Consider the following 20,822-nt stretch of genomic DNA (forward strand, 5'->3'; position numbering starts at 1 on the left):
TAGCATCTTTTCAGGGTAACCTTGAATCTGCTTAACAAGCATTGCACACTTAGATATGGTAAATGTTTTTTTTCACTGGCATTCAAGAATTTCTGTGTGGTATTGGAATTCAAATAGAGCCAGTGAGTTAAATTGCAGTTCACCAATACAACTTAAAAGGGAGAAAACTGATGTTACTGTCTTCTCACCACAGATATAGTAAGATGAGCCTTTTATTATTATGTTCCTTCAAGATAATAGGGAACTCTTGTGTACACATTCAGATTATTTATGGTAAATTTATAAATACTCTTGACCATTTGTCTATTAGAAGATAATCATTTTGCATTTGGAATTGAAATGCATCATTTCTCTCTGAATGCATATTCGATACTGGAATCTCTCACAGTTTATTTTTTATTTTACTTGAGGTGTTTAAGCTGAATGTCAAAATTTTGGACAAAGGCAACTGGGATGTTATTTGTAAGAGAGACCTTTTATACTATGAAGCAAAAGTGCTAAGGCCAAATGTTTTAAGAACAATTTCTGGTGGATCCTGTGGTAGAATCTGGTGTCTTCATTAGAAAAGTCAAATTGTACTTGATTGCTTTGCTTCTCACATCATCCTGGGTGATCACCACTGGGTGAGAACCACTGGGTAAATCAGTGGTTCTCAACCTGGCTGCGTATCAGAAAAGGTGGAGAGATTTTTAAAATACTCATTCCTTAGCCTTTCTCCTGAAGTGGAGGCCTGGAATGAGTATATTGAAAAGCTCACAAAAGTTATTCTAACAAGCAGTCAGGGCTAAGAACCACAAAGCCAAATAGCCTGTACTTCATGAGGAAACGGGTCAGCTTCCCTCTCTTCTCTACCTCTAGTTGCTTATAAATATTTCTTGAGTGTGTGAGTAAACAAATGTAAGCCCAATATCATGTACTGATTTCTACTTTTATTTGCCCATGAATAATTTATCTTTGGCTGTAAATATACTTTAGTCTTAAATATACAAAATAGTCAGAACTGTTAATGAATTTGCGCCCTAACCCGGCGTTGCCAGTGCATCAGGAGAGGACAAGCCCGTGGGAGCACAGTGCTGCTGGAAGCCACCATGTCTCTGGAAAGTTCATTCTGTTCTTGGTGTTAGAAGTGTCCCCTTGCACATCTGGGTTTTCCTCCAGTTTCCAATTCCTTGACATCTAAATTTTTTTCAACAAAGTTAAATTTGTTGAAATATTAATAATTTACCTTTATTTATTTCATGAATATAGATTTAGGAGTCTTTAAAAAATATTCTATCTTTCACAATTTAGTGTTTGAAAACAGCACTGTGCCTGTACTAGTTGGAATAGGTGAGTCTGTTTACCACTTTAAGTCTGGGGGAAGAGAATAACACCCAGTTTTAATATTTTACCTGTGAAAGGATGAATCCCTGAACCCTGGAATGCCATCTGATTTGTCCATCAGTTTTACCTTCACTGTAGAAGGTGATACTTTCAGCCCTAATTAACTACTTGTCCAGAGCTAGCTCTCCTTTGAAAACTTCCTGGGCAGTAAATAGAAGAGAGGAATATTAATTTCCTTCTGGCTCAGAAATGGTCTGCTCCTGGCTCTTGCAGGAGTGATGTCACCTCTGTGGGCCTCTGTGATTTATGGCCAGGCCCACCTGCCACTAGTCCTTCTTTCATCCTTCCCCTTGACTTCCTTTGCCCTAGCTTTGGCCCCAGGGAGCTTTCTCTCTGAGACCCAGGTAGTGATCACAGTCTTACTGATAAGTCTCAGAGAAGCTGCAGACGGTTCTGATGGTGCCTGCTTGCGTAATTCTTCTAACGGCCCCCTTGTATAGAATTGCAAAAGGTTTTGAACACCTCAGGAGGAAGGCACTATGTAAACATAAGGTATTTTTTTCCTAGTTGTTTATTTGTGATGATTATTAACAATATTTAAAAGTGGGAGGATCGGAGCAATGGTTTGATTATTTCTTCAGACTGAGACCTGTGTTTTAGGCCAGTGTCTTTTCATATTATCAAATATTGTGTCAGTGTTTTCTATCAAATAAAACTTTAAATTTTAGGGCTTTGAACCTATGGTATTTAATGGAATGAATGGTTTTTCTTATTTGCTTAACTTTCTGTTTGGAACTAAATTTGCTGCTAAATCTGGTGATACAGTATCTAGAAATAGAACTATTTTTGGATAAAATTCTCTTGCTTTGTAAATAGGGCCATCTTTGATCCACACACAGAGGAAATGCATTCTCTTAGCCAAAAGACAAAGGCGTTCTGTACTGCTGGATTTATTAAGGGAAAAAATTATTAATTCTGAAAGTAAAGATTAAATCTAACTGGTACTACGAGTATGTTCAGTTTTACTATGAATTAACACTTGAGACTCCTTTTTTCTATGAACGATGCCATTGCTTTGTCCGATTCCTGCACAAGTGGATGTGCCCAATGGGCAGACTTACCATTGAAGACGAGGGTACTGCCTTTATAGTCTGCTGAGGTTTAAGTTGTAGATTCATTTTGAGGTTGATAGATGAAGTAGGGTTCTCAGTTTTATGACTTCTGGATCTAGTCATTTTGAGAAAAGAATACATTTCTAAATAAAAATATACATTTCTAAAATGCCCTTGAAATTTAAAAATTTAAGCCAAAAATGGAGACTCAAGTGAACTGGTATAGGTATTATTGTCATATAGTTTCAGGCCTAAACCATAACATCTTTTATAAAGAATCTGACTATATGTTTACACAGGAAACCATGGCCATGTGGATAAAGAAGTTAGAGTAAGTATAATTTTATGTGGCTATTTCAGAGCTTCATCCTCAAAAAAAATATATCCTTCTGTGATAGACTTAGAAGCCAGTTTTCTCTCTGACAATTCACATAGAATGAACTAAGGAAAGCAAGGTCGTGGTGTTTTGCTTATTGAGAGTGAAGTTGTGGTAACGCTTCGTAAAGTGCTTCTGTTTAGTCTCAGAGTGATATGCAAGCAGAGAATCAGGTCTCAAATTTACTTGAAGGGTTCAGAGTATCATAAAGGGAACACAAACTGGGAAGACTGGCACTAAACACGTGGAAGTTTTGTATCTCTATTTGCAAGGTGGCATTGTAAGGCCTCATAATCACTGTATTGTGGTATTTGCCTATTACACTCCAGAAAATGTCTAGGGCCACATTGAAGTGTGTGACTTAGGAGGAATTTAGTGTTATCTTCTACTTTTGCTTCTATTCTCTGACTCTGGGTGTTCTCCTTTCCTCTTTATTCACAGACCAGGTTTCACTTACTTTTTAAGTCAGTCATTGTAGGGAAGTTCTTATCTCCACAATAAAAGTCGAACTTTGGTGTCTCTGAACTGCCTGATATACCTTCCTCATGCTGCTTGGTCAGCCCTGCATTTTTACTATCTCACTCAGCCTCTGAATTAGATGCTCTCCTTGGAATCAGATTCTCTAATTGCTCTGAAGTTAAGCTCTGAAAATGTTTCAGATGACCAGGGTATCAGCTCAAGTGCCTAATGTGCCTCTGACATGGGAACAAAATTTCAGTAATTTCCAAAGCTTGCCTGAGAAATGCCTTGAGCAAATGGGACTACCACAGTACTAGAGGCACATGCCTGCTTTTCACTGTCTGGTTCTCTGCCCAGTGACTCTGCAGGGCCATCTTAGGAATTTGGCTGGCATTTCTTTTGTTCTTTGTTGACCATCAATCAACTACCGTTGCTTCCCTGGCTTTTGTAACACGGTGGCAGGAAATAGGGAAGGAAGGAAGGAGGGGTGGAGGTCACTGCCAATACTCAAGGAAGTAGGTTGTGTTTCGAGAATACAGAAATGCGGTCCCTTGTCTTTGCTTCCATTGACACCCCTTATCCTAGTCACTAACATATGTTTCTATGTTCATAGGATATCAAGTGTCTGTGTAAACGTGTTTGTGTGGTCCTTGGGAAATATGCACTAACGTCTGCTTAGGTGTGAAGGTAATTTCTATTCTTCTATTTTCTGATTTCTGAACTTCAGGAGAAGGTAAAGCTTGATGCTGAAAGGGAAAAACTAGAGAGGCTTCAGGAGCTTTACTCCGAGCAGAAGACGCAGCTGGACAATTGTCCTGAGTCCATGAGAGAACAGTTACAGCAACAACTGAAGAGGGTCAGTAGCAAACAGGAATGTGTCAGTTGTTTTTTTGCTTTCTTTTTTTTTTATTAAATTCCACTTACCTCTGACTTCCTTCTTCACATACCATAAAGTTGCTTGAGTTTTGATCATTAGATACTTTTCAAATAGAATATGCATGCTGAAAGTATATATTATTTCATGCTAATCAGTTAAAAGTTCCTTGTTAGAATCTTTCACCTAATGGATAAATGTAAAAACATGTCTGGAGTCATTCTTTGTAATCAAAGAGAGTGATTCCTGACATGTAACAGTCACGGAGATTGTAGCATTTAATCAGCTGACATCTTGCCCTACTCTCTGCTGCATTGTGAGTACTGTTTGCCCTTGAATGTTTTCTTTTCAGCTTGATGTTATACTCTTGTTCAAAAACTATCCTATTCTCTGATTTGTTCCCCACCACTGCTTATTGTAAAGTTTTTCTTTTTCTTTCTGCTTCTTAGTGACATTGAACTTACTAGCACAACAGTCAAACATCCAACATGCAGGGCAGTACCAATGTCCTCAACATCTTCTAATAGGATGTTCATGATTTTTAAAAACTTAGAGCAGCATAGACCTTCTAGTTGAACTTTATCAAGCTGTTTGCTGATCCTGATGCTGGCAGTGTCTAACATGCACACACTCTGAAACCAAGACTTCCTACATGGGTGGTTTCACAGTTCCTGGCAAGGCCACTGTGATTTCATAGACAACGGCTCTGCTTCCTCTAAACAGCAGCCCAGATAAATTGTGACCCTGGGAAACAGTCTTGGACTTTTAAAGGAGTCGCATAATAGTGGTTGGTCCTGAGCGACTAACAGTTTATGATTCCACATGGGTAGGAAAGAAGGCTAGTTTCACTCATGTTATTATGTTTGTGCCTTCTTGGGAATGGGCAAGTTGAAAAATAAGTTAAGATAGCCCACCTTTGAAAGTGTTAGATGACCTTTAGTACAAAAATAGTTGATGCCTCAAGTATCAGTAGATTATGAAAACTTAGTTAAAACTTTTCAATATATTACAGAGGTTGAAAGCATCTTAATAAAGATTACCAAATACAGGCAGATTAAACTGCAGCACATCAGTTTTAATATTTGTTCTTTCTTACAATCTTGAATCAAAGAAAGTTCCAACAGTGTTTCTCCCCCTTTACTAATTTTATTGCACACCGCTAAATTTGCTGTGACAAGATGAAACTTCTCATTCCTCAAGGTCACTGTTCTCTGAAAATCTTGTGGTAAAATGATTAGGAAAAGAATAGTATTTGTAAAATTACTTTAGTTTCTTATTTGTTTGTGTTTATGCCAGTTCACAAAAGAGACTGGGAAACTGGTATTTATAGTTGTTTAATGTTCACTTTCCTGATTACTAAAGTTTCTACATAGTTGTAATACTTTATTTTGAGTCAGAAGAATAGATATATATTTTGTTCTTTCCTTTCTCTAGTTATGTAGTTAATTTTTGTATTCTTTATAAACATTACTTCAAATAAAAATCAGTAGATTCTATTAATAACCTGAACTCGGGCTGGTATAATTGTTGTTTGCTTAATCTAGCTTCTATAGGATATAACTCATAAATTTGTATATGGTCTAAGGATTTGACAGTAAAGGAGTAAAGAAAATGATGCAGTCTGTTCCACTAACGAAAGGCAAAGACTTCTTCCTCTTCCTCTCCAAGTAAAGTGTAATCGTCTTATCATAAAACCCCTTTTCTTAGAGACAGAAACTCGTTTATGGTAGCTTCTGTTCACTTCATATCACGAAGTCTACTAATCCTGTTTTTCAGGAATGATGACCAGAATCCCTTGGCTTAATCAGTAAAAAATTCACTTATTTCATTGGAAGTCCATTCATACTAGGAACTTCCGATGTTATCACAACTCATTTCCCTTCAGACTTCAGACACTTCAGAATACCACTTCGCTACAAAGTTTCCCCAAGGCGTTTATTTTAACTCTCGATTCAATAAAGTTGGTTTTACTACAACAAACTTTATGATCAGGCAAGTTATACAAAATAAAGGAATAGGGAGAACATCATTTTCCTAAACTGTAGATTGTCTCAGACACTTAAGGTAAATGACTTACAAAATGACTTTGTGTATCAACACTGTGGGTTAACGACTGGGCTTCTGCCTCTAACTTATTACTTTAAGAGTCACAATACAGTTTATGTCTGATGCTGTTTCCTGACCTGAGGTTGTAAGTAGTTGACATGGGCTCGACCACTGAATTGTTCTCTGGGGTAGGAGTAGTATGGAAAGGAAAGCTGAAGTTAAATGAGTCTCTCATTTGCCAGGATAAGTTCCACTATCAAATGCAGACAACACCTGGCGAAAACATTTTTCATGTGCTTTTGATATTTACTGAGCTGTCTGGTTGATTTTAGTCTCTTGATTTAAAAAAAAAAAACTATTCAGTGATATCTATGATTAGGAAACCTTTCTTCTCACTGACTGTACAATCAGCTTATAATTTAATTTTGCACAACTCATTCAGCCTCAATGGGCCTCAACATCCTCATATATAAAACGAGGAATTTCTACTGGATGTACCATTGCACCATTGTCTTTCCAAATTCCAAAAGTGTGCAGTTCAAGTGTTTGACTATAACACAAGATGGAAGAATGTTAACAAACCCTGAGCCCCATTAAAATGTGTTTTCAGACTTGGTCTTGAGCTGTTAGATTAGTACTCTGATTCCTCCTGGCATTACACATCTGTTCTCTTATTTCTCTATGCAAAGAAAACATCAAGATATGCGTGTAAACTCTGCTATATAAATTCTCAAAAAAGTTATTGGAAAGAAAAAAGGTATTTGCATTAAATTTTCTTTACTGAGCCGTTATAGCTTTTCACACCTGGTCTTTAAGCTTGCCAGCTGATAGAGGTTTGTAATGTTCCTTTAGTAATGAGGTGGAGCTCAAATTTTCATTCAACTTATCATACACTTGACTTTGAGCTACCTACATATATTATTCTGTGTTCAGTGAAACTACTCCTGCCCCCAAATTCCATCTCCTGAATTCTTATTATCTAATCTCTTTTAAGAGTCTCCCCCAAGTTGTTTTTCTTTCACAGTTTAAGTTTATATACACGCAATTTAACAGTTTAGATAACTGGATCAGATGACTACACCCGTGGAATCCAAGTGTTGAGTTTAGCTTTAGTTTTCAAATTTCCTTCCTAGTGTACTGTTATTTTCATGCAGTAGCTTAAACATTTGCTACAAATAAGTGACTCTGTGACCTTTATGCGGTTAAAATAACATGTTGCATGTTAACCAGATGTGGAGAGGGGGACCCACTAATGTAGAGTATATTGTGAGCCGTCTGTCCACTTTGTAGATGTTTTATAAACTAAAAAGGGGGGGTTATTCAATTTATCTCAATAACTTCTAGTCACAAACCAAGCTTAATGGAGAGACCTTCAAAATGAGTGTACATGCCTGTAGGAATAAATAAATCAGCTAACACTGCTTCAAGACTACAGATATTTTGTTTTGATAGATAATACTTGAATTATCTCTTAATTCCTTTAGTAGTGACTAGATTTGGTCTGAATTTTTTAGTTTCTTTAGAAATTATAACCATGAAATAAATGTCTGAGAAACTTGAAATGTCAGCCAATAACTTGAAACCAAAACCACATTTTGTCTGGCCAATTAAAATGTAAAGAAGTTTTAAATGATAAATTTTTCAAATTGTTTTTCCTGCTCTTAAGCTTTGAGAACACATGGTCTGGTTGATGTAATAACCTTGTTGCTATAGTGTTGGTTTTAATTACATGGTTACATGGTTGCTAATATCTCTTCCATGAATCATTCCCAGAATAACACTCATTTAATACAACAAATATATTCCATTTGATTAAAAGATTTAATTTGTCATTACTTACATAAAAAACAGGTGAATGGAGCTAAATACTGATACAGATCTAATTTACCATATGTTTATTTTTCTGACTCTTTTTGATGTTTTGATTGAAAAATATATGTCCTAGCTCTTTTACCTGTGTACAATTGCAAGCCATGTAGTTCAGCTGGCTTTTCCTTTTGGCCATAGCTTATTTATAAATTATATATATTTTTAAAAATCTATGTATACTACATTTAGAGCTCTGTCAAAGTCTCCAAAAGTCAGGGGGCAGGTGTTTTTTTAAAAAGTAGATTGGAGAATAATTCACACAACACGAACCAATTTTGCATAGATGCAGATCATTCTTATCCTGAGACATTTCATACGTTGGAGAATGCCTGTTCTAGACCCTCTGATTTTTATGATTTTAATCTTTCTTAACTGCCGTAGGATTATCCACAAAGTAGTGGTATGTAATCTTTTGAGTCACTCTTTGTGTCTGATGAAAGCTGTTGTTCTGTTCTTTCCACTGAAAAGGTTTATAATCAGTTTTAAGGGATTTACAGAAACCTGGTTTAAGAACCCCGGTCTCCAAATATTTTTTATTACATTTCTCTTCAATAAAATTATGTGAGCATGCATCTCTATATATATTATATAGAGCATATATATATATTTATGCATGCTCAAAAATATATATTTATTTTAAATAATGTACATATACTATTCTACAGATGTCCATTAAAAAAACATTTGTTTAGACATTATAAAAGAAGACTTCTGGGCAAGATGGAGATGTAGGTAAACGCAGCTCGCCTCCTCACACAACCACAGCAAAATTACAGCTCAACTACAGAACAAATATCACTCAGAACCACCAGAAAATCAAGCTGTGTGGAAGTCCAACAACTAAGGAATGAAACAAACCACATTCATCCAGACGGACCGAAGTGATGAAGGGGTGGAGGCATGGAGACGCAGGACAGTCTGGTCTCAAACCCACATGTGATGGACATAAAACAGAGGGACACCTCAGGGGCGAGGAATCCCAGACCCACATCGGATCACCCAGCCTAGGATTCTAGTGCCAGGAAGATAACTCCCCACAACTTCTGGCTATGAAAATCTGTAGGGGTTGGGTAGGCGGAAGAAACTGCAGGACTCTCAGGTGGCTCCTCTTAAAGGGCCTCGCACCACACATGGACTTACTCAGACTCACTCCCTCTGAGCTCCAGCACTGGGGGAACACCTTGAAGGGGACTGTTGGCATACCAGGAGGAACTGAATCATCTGGCGTCAGGGCAAGAGCTGGGGGACAGCTTCCTGCCAGACAGAACTGCAGACAGCAGCCATTGAACCTTTTCTGAGCCCTCCCTGCCACAGAGCTACAGTGTGGCAGCACCATATCTGAATCCCCAACAACCTGGCTCACACGGTAAGCCCTGCCCTGACAGTTACATAAGGATCTGCCCCATCCAACTTATAGGCACACCTGAGCTGGTAACGGTGGCTTTTCCATAGGAAGGGCTGGGCTAGGCACAGGCTTTAGACTTTCCTTAATCTGCTCAAACATGCAACAGCTGAGCCCAGCCCCCATACCTCTCTTGCTGAGTGGCCCCAGGCCCAGCATCAGCAGCAAAGCTATCTGCAGATCATTTTATAGCTTATGCCAAGGAACCCCCGACAGAACACAGGTGGAGGCTGACCTTGGTCTGCACCACCCAGGAAACTGCAGAGCCTGCACACCCCGTGGACATTTACAAACCATGGCAAAGCACCACCCAACCACCTCCACAAGCCACAGGAGGGAGGTGGTTGCTATACAGGGGTGTCAGCCAGTCCTACTAGCTCTCTGGCCTGGGTAAATCCCTCCCATTGACCTGTTGAGAGCAATCAAGACTCATCTACAAGAGGAGGCAATACTCAGCCCATATGGAGGGCACACCTGGAATACCCAGCTTGAGGGGTAGAGGAGGCTGAGCCACTGGACCCTGCAGGAAACCTGCTACAATAGGCTATGCTACCAAGACACGGAGTCAAAGAAGCCCTACATAATATATAGAAAAAAAAACCACAGGAGGCCATCAAAATAAGGAAACAAAGAAATATGGACCAAATAAAAGAAAAGATCAAAGCTCCAGAAAAAGAACTAAACAAGATGGAGATAAGCAATCTTATCCAATGCAGCGTTCAAAACACCAGTTATAAGGATGCTCAGGGAACTCAGTGGGTACTTCAACAGCATAAAAAAGACACGGGCAGAAATGAAGGTTACACTAATTGAAATAAAGAACAATGTACAGGAATCAACAGTGGAGTGGATGAAGCCAAGAATTGAATCAATGATTTGAAACATAAGGAAGAAAAAGACATCCAATCAGCACAGCAAGAAGAAAAAAGAATCCAAAAAATTGAGGGTAATGTAAGGAGCCTCTGGTACAACTTCAAATATTCCAACATTCACATCATAGGGGTACCAGCAGAAGAAGAGAAAGAGCAAGAAATTGGAAACCTATTTGAAAAAAAATAAAGAAAATTTCCCTAACTTGGTGAAGGAAATAAACATCCAAGTCCAGGAAGCACAGAGAGTCTCAAACAAGATGTACGTAAAGAGGCCCACACCAAGACACATCGTAATGAAAATGCCAAAGGTTAAAGAGAAAGAGAGAATCTTAAAAGCTGCATGAGAAAGCAGAGTTACCTAAAAAGGAGTGCCCATAAGACTGTCAGTTGATTTCTCAAAAGAAACTTTTTAGGCTAGAAGGGACTGGCAAGAAGTATTCAAAGTGATGAAAAGGAAGGACCTAGATTGCTCTGTCCAGCAAAGTTAACATTTAGAATCTAAGCGCAGATAACGTGCTTCCCAAGAAAAGGTAAAGCTAAAGGAATTCATCATCACCAAACCATTATTATATGAAATGTTAAAGGAACTTATTTAAGAAAAAGATCAAAACTATTAACATTATAATGGCAATAAATACACAATTATCAACAACTGAATCTAAAAAACAAACTAAGCAAACAAGTGGAACAGAAACAGAATCATAGATAAGGAGAACATTGGGATGGTGACCCCTTGGAAGGGAGCTCTGGGAGAATGGGGGAAAAGGTGAAGGGACAAAGCAGTACAAATTGGTAGTTACAGGATAGGCAGGGGATGTTAAGAGCAAGTATAAGAAATGGAGAAGCCAAAGAACTTGTATGCATGACCCATGAACATGAACAAAGGAGGGGGATTGCCAGAGGAAGTGTGTTCTGCTGGGTGAAGGGGGGCAGAGGGTGAAAAATTGGGGCAACTGTAATATACTAATCAATAAAGAATAAATAATGAAAAAAAGAAAACTAAAATATAAAGAAGCTCTAATATTTTCACATTTTAGGGGATTGTGTTGTGTGCCATTTGGGGTACATCTTTCCCCCTAAGGCCCCTCTGATCTGTTATGCGTGCCAACTTCTTTCGTACAGTCAACAACGTTTACACTAAACTCTCATTTGAAAATTTGTGGAAAAATAATAATTTTCTCAAAAGACTGTCACACCTTTGGTCTGCAGATAGTGTTTAGGTCATTTACTAAATTCTTTTTATATTTTGTGATCCATTTTAAAGTCACCTAGTAGATTTAAAACAAGAATTTCCATATCCACAAAGCAGTCTAAGATCAATGGTGAAATAAATGTGCCCCTCATCACCTGTGCCCCAGTCCCTTTCAATTCCAATAACAGTCTCTGCACTGGAGGTGCAGATTCTTGCCCTGTTCAATGTTGTAATTCAAAAAAATATTTGGACTATTTGCTTTTAATAATTTTTGTCCACATTAAAAAGGCCGCAGCCATTCTGGTATGTCGTGTTTTCATTTGCTTTTCTCCAAAGGACGCTGACCTGTTGGATGTTGAGAGCAAACACTTTGAGGACCTGGAATTCCAGCAGCTTGAGCGCGAGAGCCGTCTAGACGAAGAAAAGGAGAACCTGACCCAACAGCTCTTGCGTGAAGTGGCTGAATATCAACGTAACATTGTTACTAGAAAGGTACTTTTACCAGGTGTCATTCAATGCAAAAATCATAATATACCCCTCTCCATGTGATAGTAATCTTTGTCAATGTACCCATCTTTACATCTGAATATTTTTGTATATTTAATTACATATCACATTTGACAATTATGGAGCTTGCCGTTTATATGCCAAATGCTTTAAATGCTTTAAACTAGATAAATATACATGTTACAGTCATCTATTTTTTTCTTTTATGTCAAAACCAAGGCAGTGAAAAATGAGAAATTTAGATATTTTTTCTAAATTACTTCCTTTTGCAATCATCATAACTAAATACAGAATAATTGTATGACCAAAGTCTATTTGGAAATTTTCTCTGTCCATTGCTCAATAGTTCTCAAAGCTGGCTGACAGCTTGTTACCCTTAGAAATAGCCCCATGGAATGCCATGCACATTACTGTCTCCACCCGGCCCAGAATTCAGCTCTTGTTTCAGAATTTAGAATCACACCCCAGCACTCTGGACCTAATCCCATAAAATTGAGGGAAGGGAAGATGGAGAAGGTATCTTCTTAAGATCTGTTTAAATAAGAAATTTTATTGTTTTTTCAATGAGGCATCTCCCCGGATGATGTCAAAAATTCATTGAAAGTCTAAAACAAGATTTCCTGTTGACTTCTGGGTTCTAAAAATAGACTTTAAATCACCTGAACTGTGTTGGCCTTAGGTGAGGAAAACCCATGAGCTTGGCAGGTCAAAGAAACGGTCTCTGAGTAATAACCACTGCCAACTGTCAATGAAGACGTGCTCACTGTTATTCCCGCCGTGAACACCTTTTCTCCCGTTTCCAGAACAGACTGACAAACCTTATGTATCTTTTCTATGATCATCTTTTTTTTGTACAGGAAAAAATTTCTGCATTGAAAAAACAAGCCAATCACATTGTCCAGCAGGCTCAGAGAGAACAAGACCACTTTGTGAAAGAAAAGAATAATTTAATAATGATGCTGCAAAGAGTAAGTATTTTCTTTTCAGTGCTGGCTGCAATAAAACACAGGTTTCAATTTGGGGAAAGTCATTTTGTTCAAAGCAAATGCCTTTTAATAGCGCACAGTAGATTGTAATTTAAAGATGACTTTTTAATATGCGTGTTTATTTAATCATCCACATTAATAGGCTGATGTTCTGAGAATAACTAACTATAATTCAGAAAATAAGCAAGGATATATTCTTTGTTTCTTTCAAAGTATGAAAATCCCAAGTGTAGGAAATCTGTTTTCTGATTTTCTGTTTTTGAAGAAATCATATTTTTCTTCAAATAAGTAAAACATGTTATGTTTTTTTTTTATGGCTGTCAAACATTTTGACTCAGCTGCTCTGGTGTTTTGAACTCCAGTTCCTTCCATGGGGCGGTCTTCCTAGCAAATGCCACCTGGATTTGGTTTAATTTAATTAGTGAGGTAGGCACCCCCATGTGGGCCTCAAGGTCATTCTCACCAAAGGGACTGTGTTCACATCCTGGCACCTAAAGAGACTACATGGGAAGGGATTCCTCTGCCCAAACTACAGTCAGATCTTGTGAAGTGGCCATAGTCTACTTTCAGGAGTAAGGTACGAAAGTTAAAGGTGATGGGGCTAGTCTCCCGACAGAGCCTTGCATGCAGGCCAGTCCTGTGAGTGTGACCCTTGAGATCATAAAAATATGAGGTAGACTCAGAGTGGTGTGCAGAAAAAAAATACAAATCCAGAATGATGCATTAAAGTTATGAGGCTGTACCATGATCCCACCGAGAAGAAATGTAGCAGGAATCTTCCCATTTTATCAATTTTTGGTTTCAGAAGAGAGAAAAATTGATCTTTTATATAGAATTATGAGTTTAATCAGGGCACCTCTGCAGCCCACACCGATCAACAGCAGTTCCTCTCCTCTTGCTTCTGTGGTACCCACAAACCTGTGAATGGAGCCATATTCTCCACTCCTATCTCTTGCTCCAGGAGTGAACCCTGCTTAAGTGCCATTAGCCTCCCCACCACCATTTTACCCTTCCACACGATAGTCAAAGGTACAGATTGAATTATATAGTGTAATATGTAGTATTTAAGCAGTTTCTGAAATTTTAGCAAAAACAAAAAGGTTTCTTAGGAATAAATTTTTAAAAATGGGTAAGCACCATCACAAAAATACCATTTTCTTATTAAAGATATATAAAATATAATTCTATTGTAAAAATTGTGGTCCATAAGTATTAAGATTTTTATTTTCTCTAATTGATCTATAGATACATCTCAATCCCAATAAAAGTCCCAACAGACATTCTATAGAGACTAACAGGTTGCTAACACTTAGCTGCTCCTCATCAACTGTGGATTCTGTATCTGTGAATTTGCTGCCTCACTAAAATTTATTTGTAATCCCCAAAGTAAGAGCTGTCATTCAGTCATCCATGGACATGCACAGAGCAGGGAAAAGTTTGACTCACTGGACAAGCACATTCCCTGCTGAGGTTGAGCAAGGTACCCTCTGCTTCCTTGCTCAGCTCTCATATTATAAACAAGTGTCCTTTTTGGTGAACTATTTAGTGCCATGTTTTCACACTTTTGTGGGGGGTTTTTTGTGGTGATTTTGCCATGGGAAATGGCTTGCAAGCACAATGCTAAAGAACTATCTAACGTTCATAAGCACAAAAGGGCTATGATGTGTCTCCTGGAGAAAATACGTGTGTTAGGTAGGCTTCGTTCAGGCATCAGTTGTTGTCCTGCTGGCTGTGGGTTCCATGTTAATGAGACTACAATATATTAAATAATGTATTTTTAAACATAGACATATAAAGTTATGTATTGATCAATCAGTTGCTGAAAATATGACCAGAAGCTCGCAGACACCCAACACTGTCATTTCCCTAGGAATAAGGGGCAGTGTTCACTGATTCAGGGTTCATGGCAGTATAATAGAATGTTAACTATGCAGAAAATGAGAATCATCTGTGTACAAAAATGCAAAGGGTGAAAGACATAGAGATCAATGGAAGCACACAGGGAGTCTACAAGTAGCCCACACATATACTGTCTATTCATTTTTGACAAAGGCTCCAAGACAGTCTAGTAGAGAGAGGATAGTCCCTCCAACTAATGGTGCTTGATCAACTGGGCAAACAAGAAAGGAGTGGAAGCTTAACACCATCCATTCTCACACCATATATGTAAGCTAATTTGAGAGAAATCATAGACCTAGACCTAAAAACTGAAGTGATGAAGTTTCCAGAAGAAATTATAGGAGTGTAAGTCCTCCTTCAGAGCTTTGGGGTAAGGAAAGGCTTACCACATTTTTTCTTAAAGGAAAAAGGAACATTTTTAAAGGAAATGACAAAGGACTTTTATCCAGAATAATTAAAAATGTCTATGACGCAATAATATTATATGAACACTCAATAAATATTTTTAAAAGCAGGCAAAAGACTTGAATACAAACATTTCACAAAATATATATGAAGAGTTATTAAGTCACATGAAAAAGTATTCAACATCATTAATCATCAGGGAAATCCAAGGTTGACTAAACTTAATGGATTTTGTGTTCCTTCAGGAAAAGGAAAATCTCTGTAATTTGGAAAAGAAATACTCCAGCCTCTCTGGGGGGAAAGGGTTTCCTGTCAATTCAAATGTGCTAAAAGAGGTAAGCTATGATTTTACATGTTTGCTCACATCACCTTAGACATCAAGAGATGTGCCTCAGTTTTACGTGATTAGCTAACTAGACAAAACATTAAACAAAACATTAACTTAAATGACTTTGGAAAGTACTCGTTGTGTGGATGGCTCTCCTGCCTTTCATTATTTAGGCTTTGAGGATCAAGGGATTATCTTTGTGTCTAATGTGAATGTCCTGTGTGTGTGTGTGTGTCTGTGTGTGTGTGTGTAGTGTGTACTTTGCTTTACAATGATATGGTGGGTTCATTTGAAGTTTCAAGAGATTTAGGATCCAGACCAAGGTTAGTCTTCAGTTCTCTTTTCTCCCTGCATTTTCTTTTCTCAGTTTCACCTTTACTTTACTTTACTTCATTTCTTCTACATCTTCTAAAACATGAAAATGTCCCTTTACATTTGAGGAGGTAGTCTGGTTTCTTTCTTTTCTCTACCTCCTTTTGTTTCACAATGTCATTTCTGCTATTTTCCGTCTACATTGGGAAATCCTATTTACATTAAGCTATGCACACTCTTTACCCCAAACATCCATCTTCCCCCAGCCCCTGTTACCCCTCTCTCCCTAGCATCTTTTTCAAGAGCTACACTGCTACAGTGGTAGGCTATTTTAACTAATTTGGAAAAGTATGACCTTGACTGGGAAATATTTTCTTTATATTTATTTTTTTCAAAAACTAAAGAAAAAGCTTGTTCTGCATAAAAATTGGTATAATGGCAACCCCTTTATTTATAAATTGCTTTTTAAAAAGACATCAGAGCTAAAAATTCCTACACAGAAATCTTTTGTCTGTAGGCATGTAAAGTAAGTGTGCATCATGTAATAACTGTGCTTAATGTGTACCTCAGATGCATTTTGTGAAATATTTCTATAAAAGCTTTATTAGAGCATTCAGTTTCATGGTTTCTCTCTCCTTACTGACAACATGGAACTGGCGGATTCTGTGGACAAAGGGTGGTGGTGAGTGCAGTGTAGCGGGATAAGATAATGCCAGTCAGGTGGACGGGAAGCTGGGTTTTGAGTCATGTCAAAGACACTTTGTGCGTATGTGGTTTACTTTATGTGGATACGAAGCCCTGGAGTGGTTTTAAGCTTGGAGGTGACATTATTTGAGGTCCAGTTGTTAAAGATCACTCTGGGCAACTCCACTTGGATTATGAGAAGGAAGAGGAGGTGAAGATGCCAGGAAACCAGTGTGGCAGTGATTGCAATAGTATTGGCTAGAGCTGCTGGTGGCTTGCATCTGAGCAGTATCACGGAGATGGAGAAAATTAGCTGGGTACAGATATATCTTGGAACCAGAGTTGACAGTTCTTGTTGATAGACTGGGTGGAGATGAAGTAAATTACAGAAGGTGTCAGGAGTGATGCCATTATTTGGTTTCGAATAATGAGGTTGATAGTGAGTACCTTTCCCTGAGATGGGGGGTCTGGGGTAGGAATTGGTTTAAGAGCATTTGACTCTGGACACACTGAGTTTGAAGGGCTTGTGGCATCCAAATGAGTTACATAGGCTTTAGGGTCTCTTTTAGTCTTAGTAGAAGAATAAATCTTTCCTTTTCAATTAATGAGTTCTTCTTTTTCTCTGCAGACTTCCTGGTGTGAAAAGACCATTTGGCTTTTTGATTATTTTTGCGTGTCCGCAGCTCTCATGTTTGTTGAGTCCCAGTGTGTTCTCTTTCATGGGCCAAACTGACTTGACTCACAAGATGTCTGATTGTCTCTCTTCCTTTCTGTATTTCTTTCTTTCTGACTCTCTCTTTTATTTTTTCTCTCTGTTTTTTTAAGGAGTGATGAATTTCTATCTAACTCTTTTAAACAGGTGCCACTTTTGATAAACAGCATACATTTTTGAAGTAACTAATTGGATTGTATGGTCTGTGACTCATATAAGGAATGAAATCTTGATTTTGAAACATTCTACAATCAGCTGAGTAAAAGAATCACTCAGAGTTGCTACTCTTCATTCTGACTCGTTATCAAAGATGAAATGAAATTTGACAACCCAGTTGTTTGCTCCCTTTCTTCAATTTAATCTTATAAATCTTTGCATAGTATCCATTGCATTTTTTGTTAAAAAGTATAATTTACATACATATACACCCCAGACGGAAATTAACAAAGAATTATACTGTACTAGTTAATGTCTACAGAATTATCATTTCAAGTCAAAGGAGTATTGATAGACAGTTTTTATCTTACTAAATATTTTTTGCATTTTCTAAATTTTTTATAATGCACTTGTATTATCTTTATAATAAGAAAAATAATATTATTTTTAAAAACAACCGATATGCTCCCAAAGACTAAGTCCAAAATGTTTATACTTATTAATTTTTATCTTTACTGTCAAAAGAAAGGAGGCTACTGTTTTTTATTTGCTTTTGTGAGTTCTTTTTAACTGAGTCCTGCCTATTTATTTCATCTTCGTTTGCCTTTTTCTTTTTTGAGCTTGCTGTTAAACCTGAGTATTTTTCATCTGGGGTACACTTGACTGGTTTTCAATACATGATTCTTCCATCAGCTAAAGCTGGTTCTTCATCTGCTTTGGCGGTCTTTATTTCTGCTTTAATTTTCATGACTTCCTCAGCTGACAGGTTTCCCTTTTTTAAAATCACCACTTGAGGCTGTTCACCTTCTTTGTCACTGTGGTCACCATCTTCATCTGGGAGCTGAGGCTGGACTCCCTTGGTCTCCGTGGTGGACCCTTCCCTGCAGCTGACCTGTTCCTTGAATTGGGCCAGGAACGCCGGTTGGGCTGGCTGCATGTAACACACCTGGTTCCGTTTGTTCCCCATTGCATTCTGATACCTCCAATTTATAACAGTCCATTCCAGCTTTCTCCACTTTGTCATAATTATAAATTATTCTAAGTAAAAACCTTGCTTTCCAGCCTGGGATTTTTGTCTCATCAGCATAATGACATCTTGCCTTTCTCAAAGCCATTTTTAGAAAAGAAAGATGGGCTAATAGAAGACTTTACTCATTAAATTGAACAGTTTTACTTTTGAAGGAGATATTATTTTATACTCTTTATTCTTTTTTCATACTGTTTTATTGGTGTGGTGAAAATCATTGGTTTGTACAATTACTTTTCACAAAAATTTACAAGTGCCATTTCCTCAAATATAAATTCAGGAGTTTTGAAGATAATACATTTTGATTCATGGATATATTCTCTATGCTGAACCCAAAACTGAACCTTGAATTTAAAGTAACTGGAAATTCACTGTCCTGGGGTTAAAGTTGGGCATTGGGGAAGCTGCCTTGAATTGAAACACCCTCAAGTTGTAGCTCTCCACTTTAGGGTGTGTATGTGTGTGTGTGTGTGTGTGTGTGTCTTCATTTGTCTTTCTACGGAGAGCTCACTGGAGGACAATGTTGTTTTTACTTTCACTTGGTTCAGATGCCTAAAAGCTGGATTCCATTACAAATAAATTACTGCTTTACAAATATCTTAGAGCCAAGACCAATTGTCCTGAGCCCCTTTCACTCACACTTTAATTAAAATGTCAGGAAGCAGAAGAACAAAAAATCTAAAAATAGAGATTTGTGGAAAAGGCTCTTGAATTAGAGAGTGAATGATTACAGTGTCAATTTTATATCTGAGATTTGTGTGGGTGTGATTATTTTAATGTTATGTAGTGACAACCTCGTTCAGTCAACAGAATGAATGCTGATACTTCTCGATATTTTAAAATTGAAGGTGTTGGGTTATTTATGATATAGCCTTCTTGATTTTACCAGAAAATAATTATTTTTAATGTTTGGAATACCATTTTTAATGATTAAGCACCATAAACCCATTTTGATTGCTGACGAGTACCTGATGAAACATTTGATCATACCACAGATATCTGGCTGTGCCGCTCTAAGCTAACTCCATTGTGTTAGAGCATTAATACTCTCGCATGCCTCAGCTTTTGCTTCCTTTGTGTTTGACTTCTAAATTCCTCCTTTTAGGGCTATATCAGTGTAAATGAAATTAATGAGCCATGTGGCAATTCCACGAATCTATCCCCTTCCACTCAGTTCCCTGCTGATGCTGACGCTGCTGCCACTGGGCCTGCCACAGCTGTACTGGTGAGCCAGCCACAAAATAAAGAGGTGTGTTGGCATGACATTCCATCATCCACTGCTTTCTTCATGTCGGAAATTAACACGGGGTAACCGAAAATGAGGGCATTTGTGACAAATATGTGTCTTTTTGACCAGAGGGTCAAAGTGATGTTGCGTTTGAAAAATATACCAATTTGGGGCACTGCTCTCCCAATTCTAGTCCTAGAAACCATGAAATATGTGGGACAGAGTGGACTACTGAAATAAGTTCAAAAAAATAAACTCTGTGTCTAAGTACTGTAATGTGATAGTTTTCTTAAAAATCAAGTCTTTCTAAAATTGTTGAATTGAGTCACCTTTCCAGTTTGATTTGTTTTTTCTATTAAGTTTTGCAGTATGGACCTTTTTAAACTATGTGGAAAAGGGCAAATAATAGTAAATGAAAATACCTTCTCCTGATCTAAGTTGTTTGCAGTTTGGGGTTTTAACAGGAGGCTAAATGGGAAGATACAGCCCATCATTTGTGATTTCTTGATTAAAATAGAAGAAAAGAGAACAATCAGATTATTGATTTCATTTCTTTGTCATTATTCTTTCATTTTATGTGGACACATATATACTTTTTCTTTTTCCTATAAAGCAAAGATCACCTGTCTGTCCCGGATTTATGTTTCCTTCTACCCTTTCTCCTCATCCTGTCACTCAACCTCCATCAGCCCCTTGGCCTGAAGCCCTGGCTCCATCTGTCGATCCTTTCCCCTTAAATGACACTCCTCCTCCTCTACCAGCTAAGAAACACAGAAGGCAGCAGCAGCAGGAGCAACAGGTAATTAGCAACTGGTGTTCAGGGTCTGGGAATCTTTTCTTCAATTTTTCCAAAGAAATTCTTTAAAAAGACAAGATGCATCCTCCTTTGCTGATTTTCTTGTTAAAGAACGCTTAGCGTGTTCTAAGGGTGCTGGGAGTGCTATAAAGTTTGAGACCTTGGCTGTGTGCTCTTAACTTGATATGTGGGAGTTAGTTTTATATCCTCATCCTTCGGTTTCCGCCCAATCAGAAGTCCACAACCTACCTCAGGTG

The 20,822-nt window shown here is 37.8% G+C and overlaps 1 protein-coding gene and 1 pseudogene across 11 annotated transcripts in view; one reads left to right on the forward strand and one right to left on the reverse strand.

Annotated features, from left to right (window-relative positions):
* The window catches only part of PHLDB2 (pleckstrin homology like domain family B member 2), a 237,269-nt gene that overhangs the window by 180,023 nt on the left and 36,424 nt on the right, over nucleotides 1-20,822 (forward strand). For 4 of the 11 annotated variants that reach the window (XM_036018070.1, XM_036018076.1, XM_036018072.1 and 1 more), the window contains 6 exons: nucleotides 3,998-4,126; nucleotides 11,862-12,017; nucleotides 12,890-13,000; nucleotides 15,568-15,657; nucleotides 19,647-19,790; nucleotides 20,383-20,568. In XM_036018070.1, coding sequence (XP_035873963.1) covers nucleotides 3,998-4,126; nucleotides 11,862-12,017; nucleotides 12,890-13,000; nucleotides 15,568-15,657; nucleotides 19,647-19,790; nucleotides 20,383-20,568 — 816 coding nt within the window. The remainder of the gene's footprint in view (nucleotides 1-3,997; nucleotides 4,127-11,861; nucleotides 12,018-12,889; nucleotides 13,001-15,567; nucleotides 15,658-19,646; nucleotides 19,791-20,382; nucleotides 20,569-20,822) is intronic. The other 7 variants (XM_036018079.1, XM_036018080.1, XM_036018071.1 and 4 more) reach the window with 6 other exon arrangements.
* LOC114490679 lies at nucleotides 17,780-18,860 on the reverse strand (annotated as a pseudogene).

This window comes from Phyllostomus discolor, chromosome 2 (genome assembly GCF_004126475.2).
Source record: "Phyllostomus discolor isolate MPI-MPIP mPhyDis1 chromosome 2, mPhyDis1.pri.v3, whole genome shotgun sequence".
Taxonomy (NCBI): Eukaryota; Metazoa; Chordata; class Mammalia; order Chiroptera; family Phyllostomidae; genus Phyllostomus; species Phyllostomus discolor.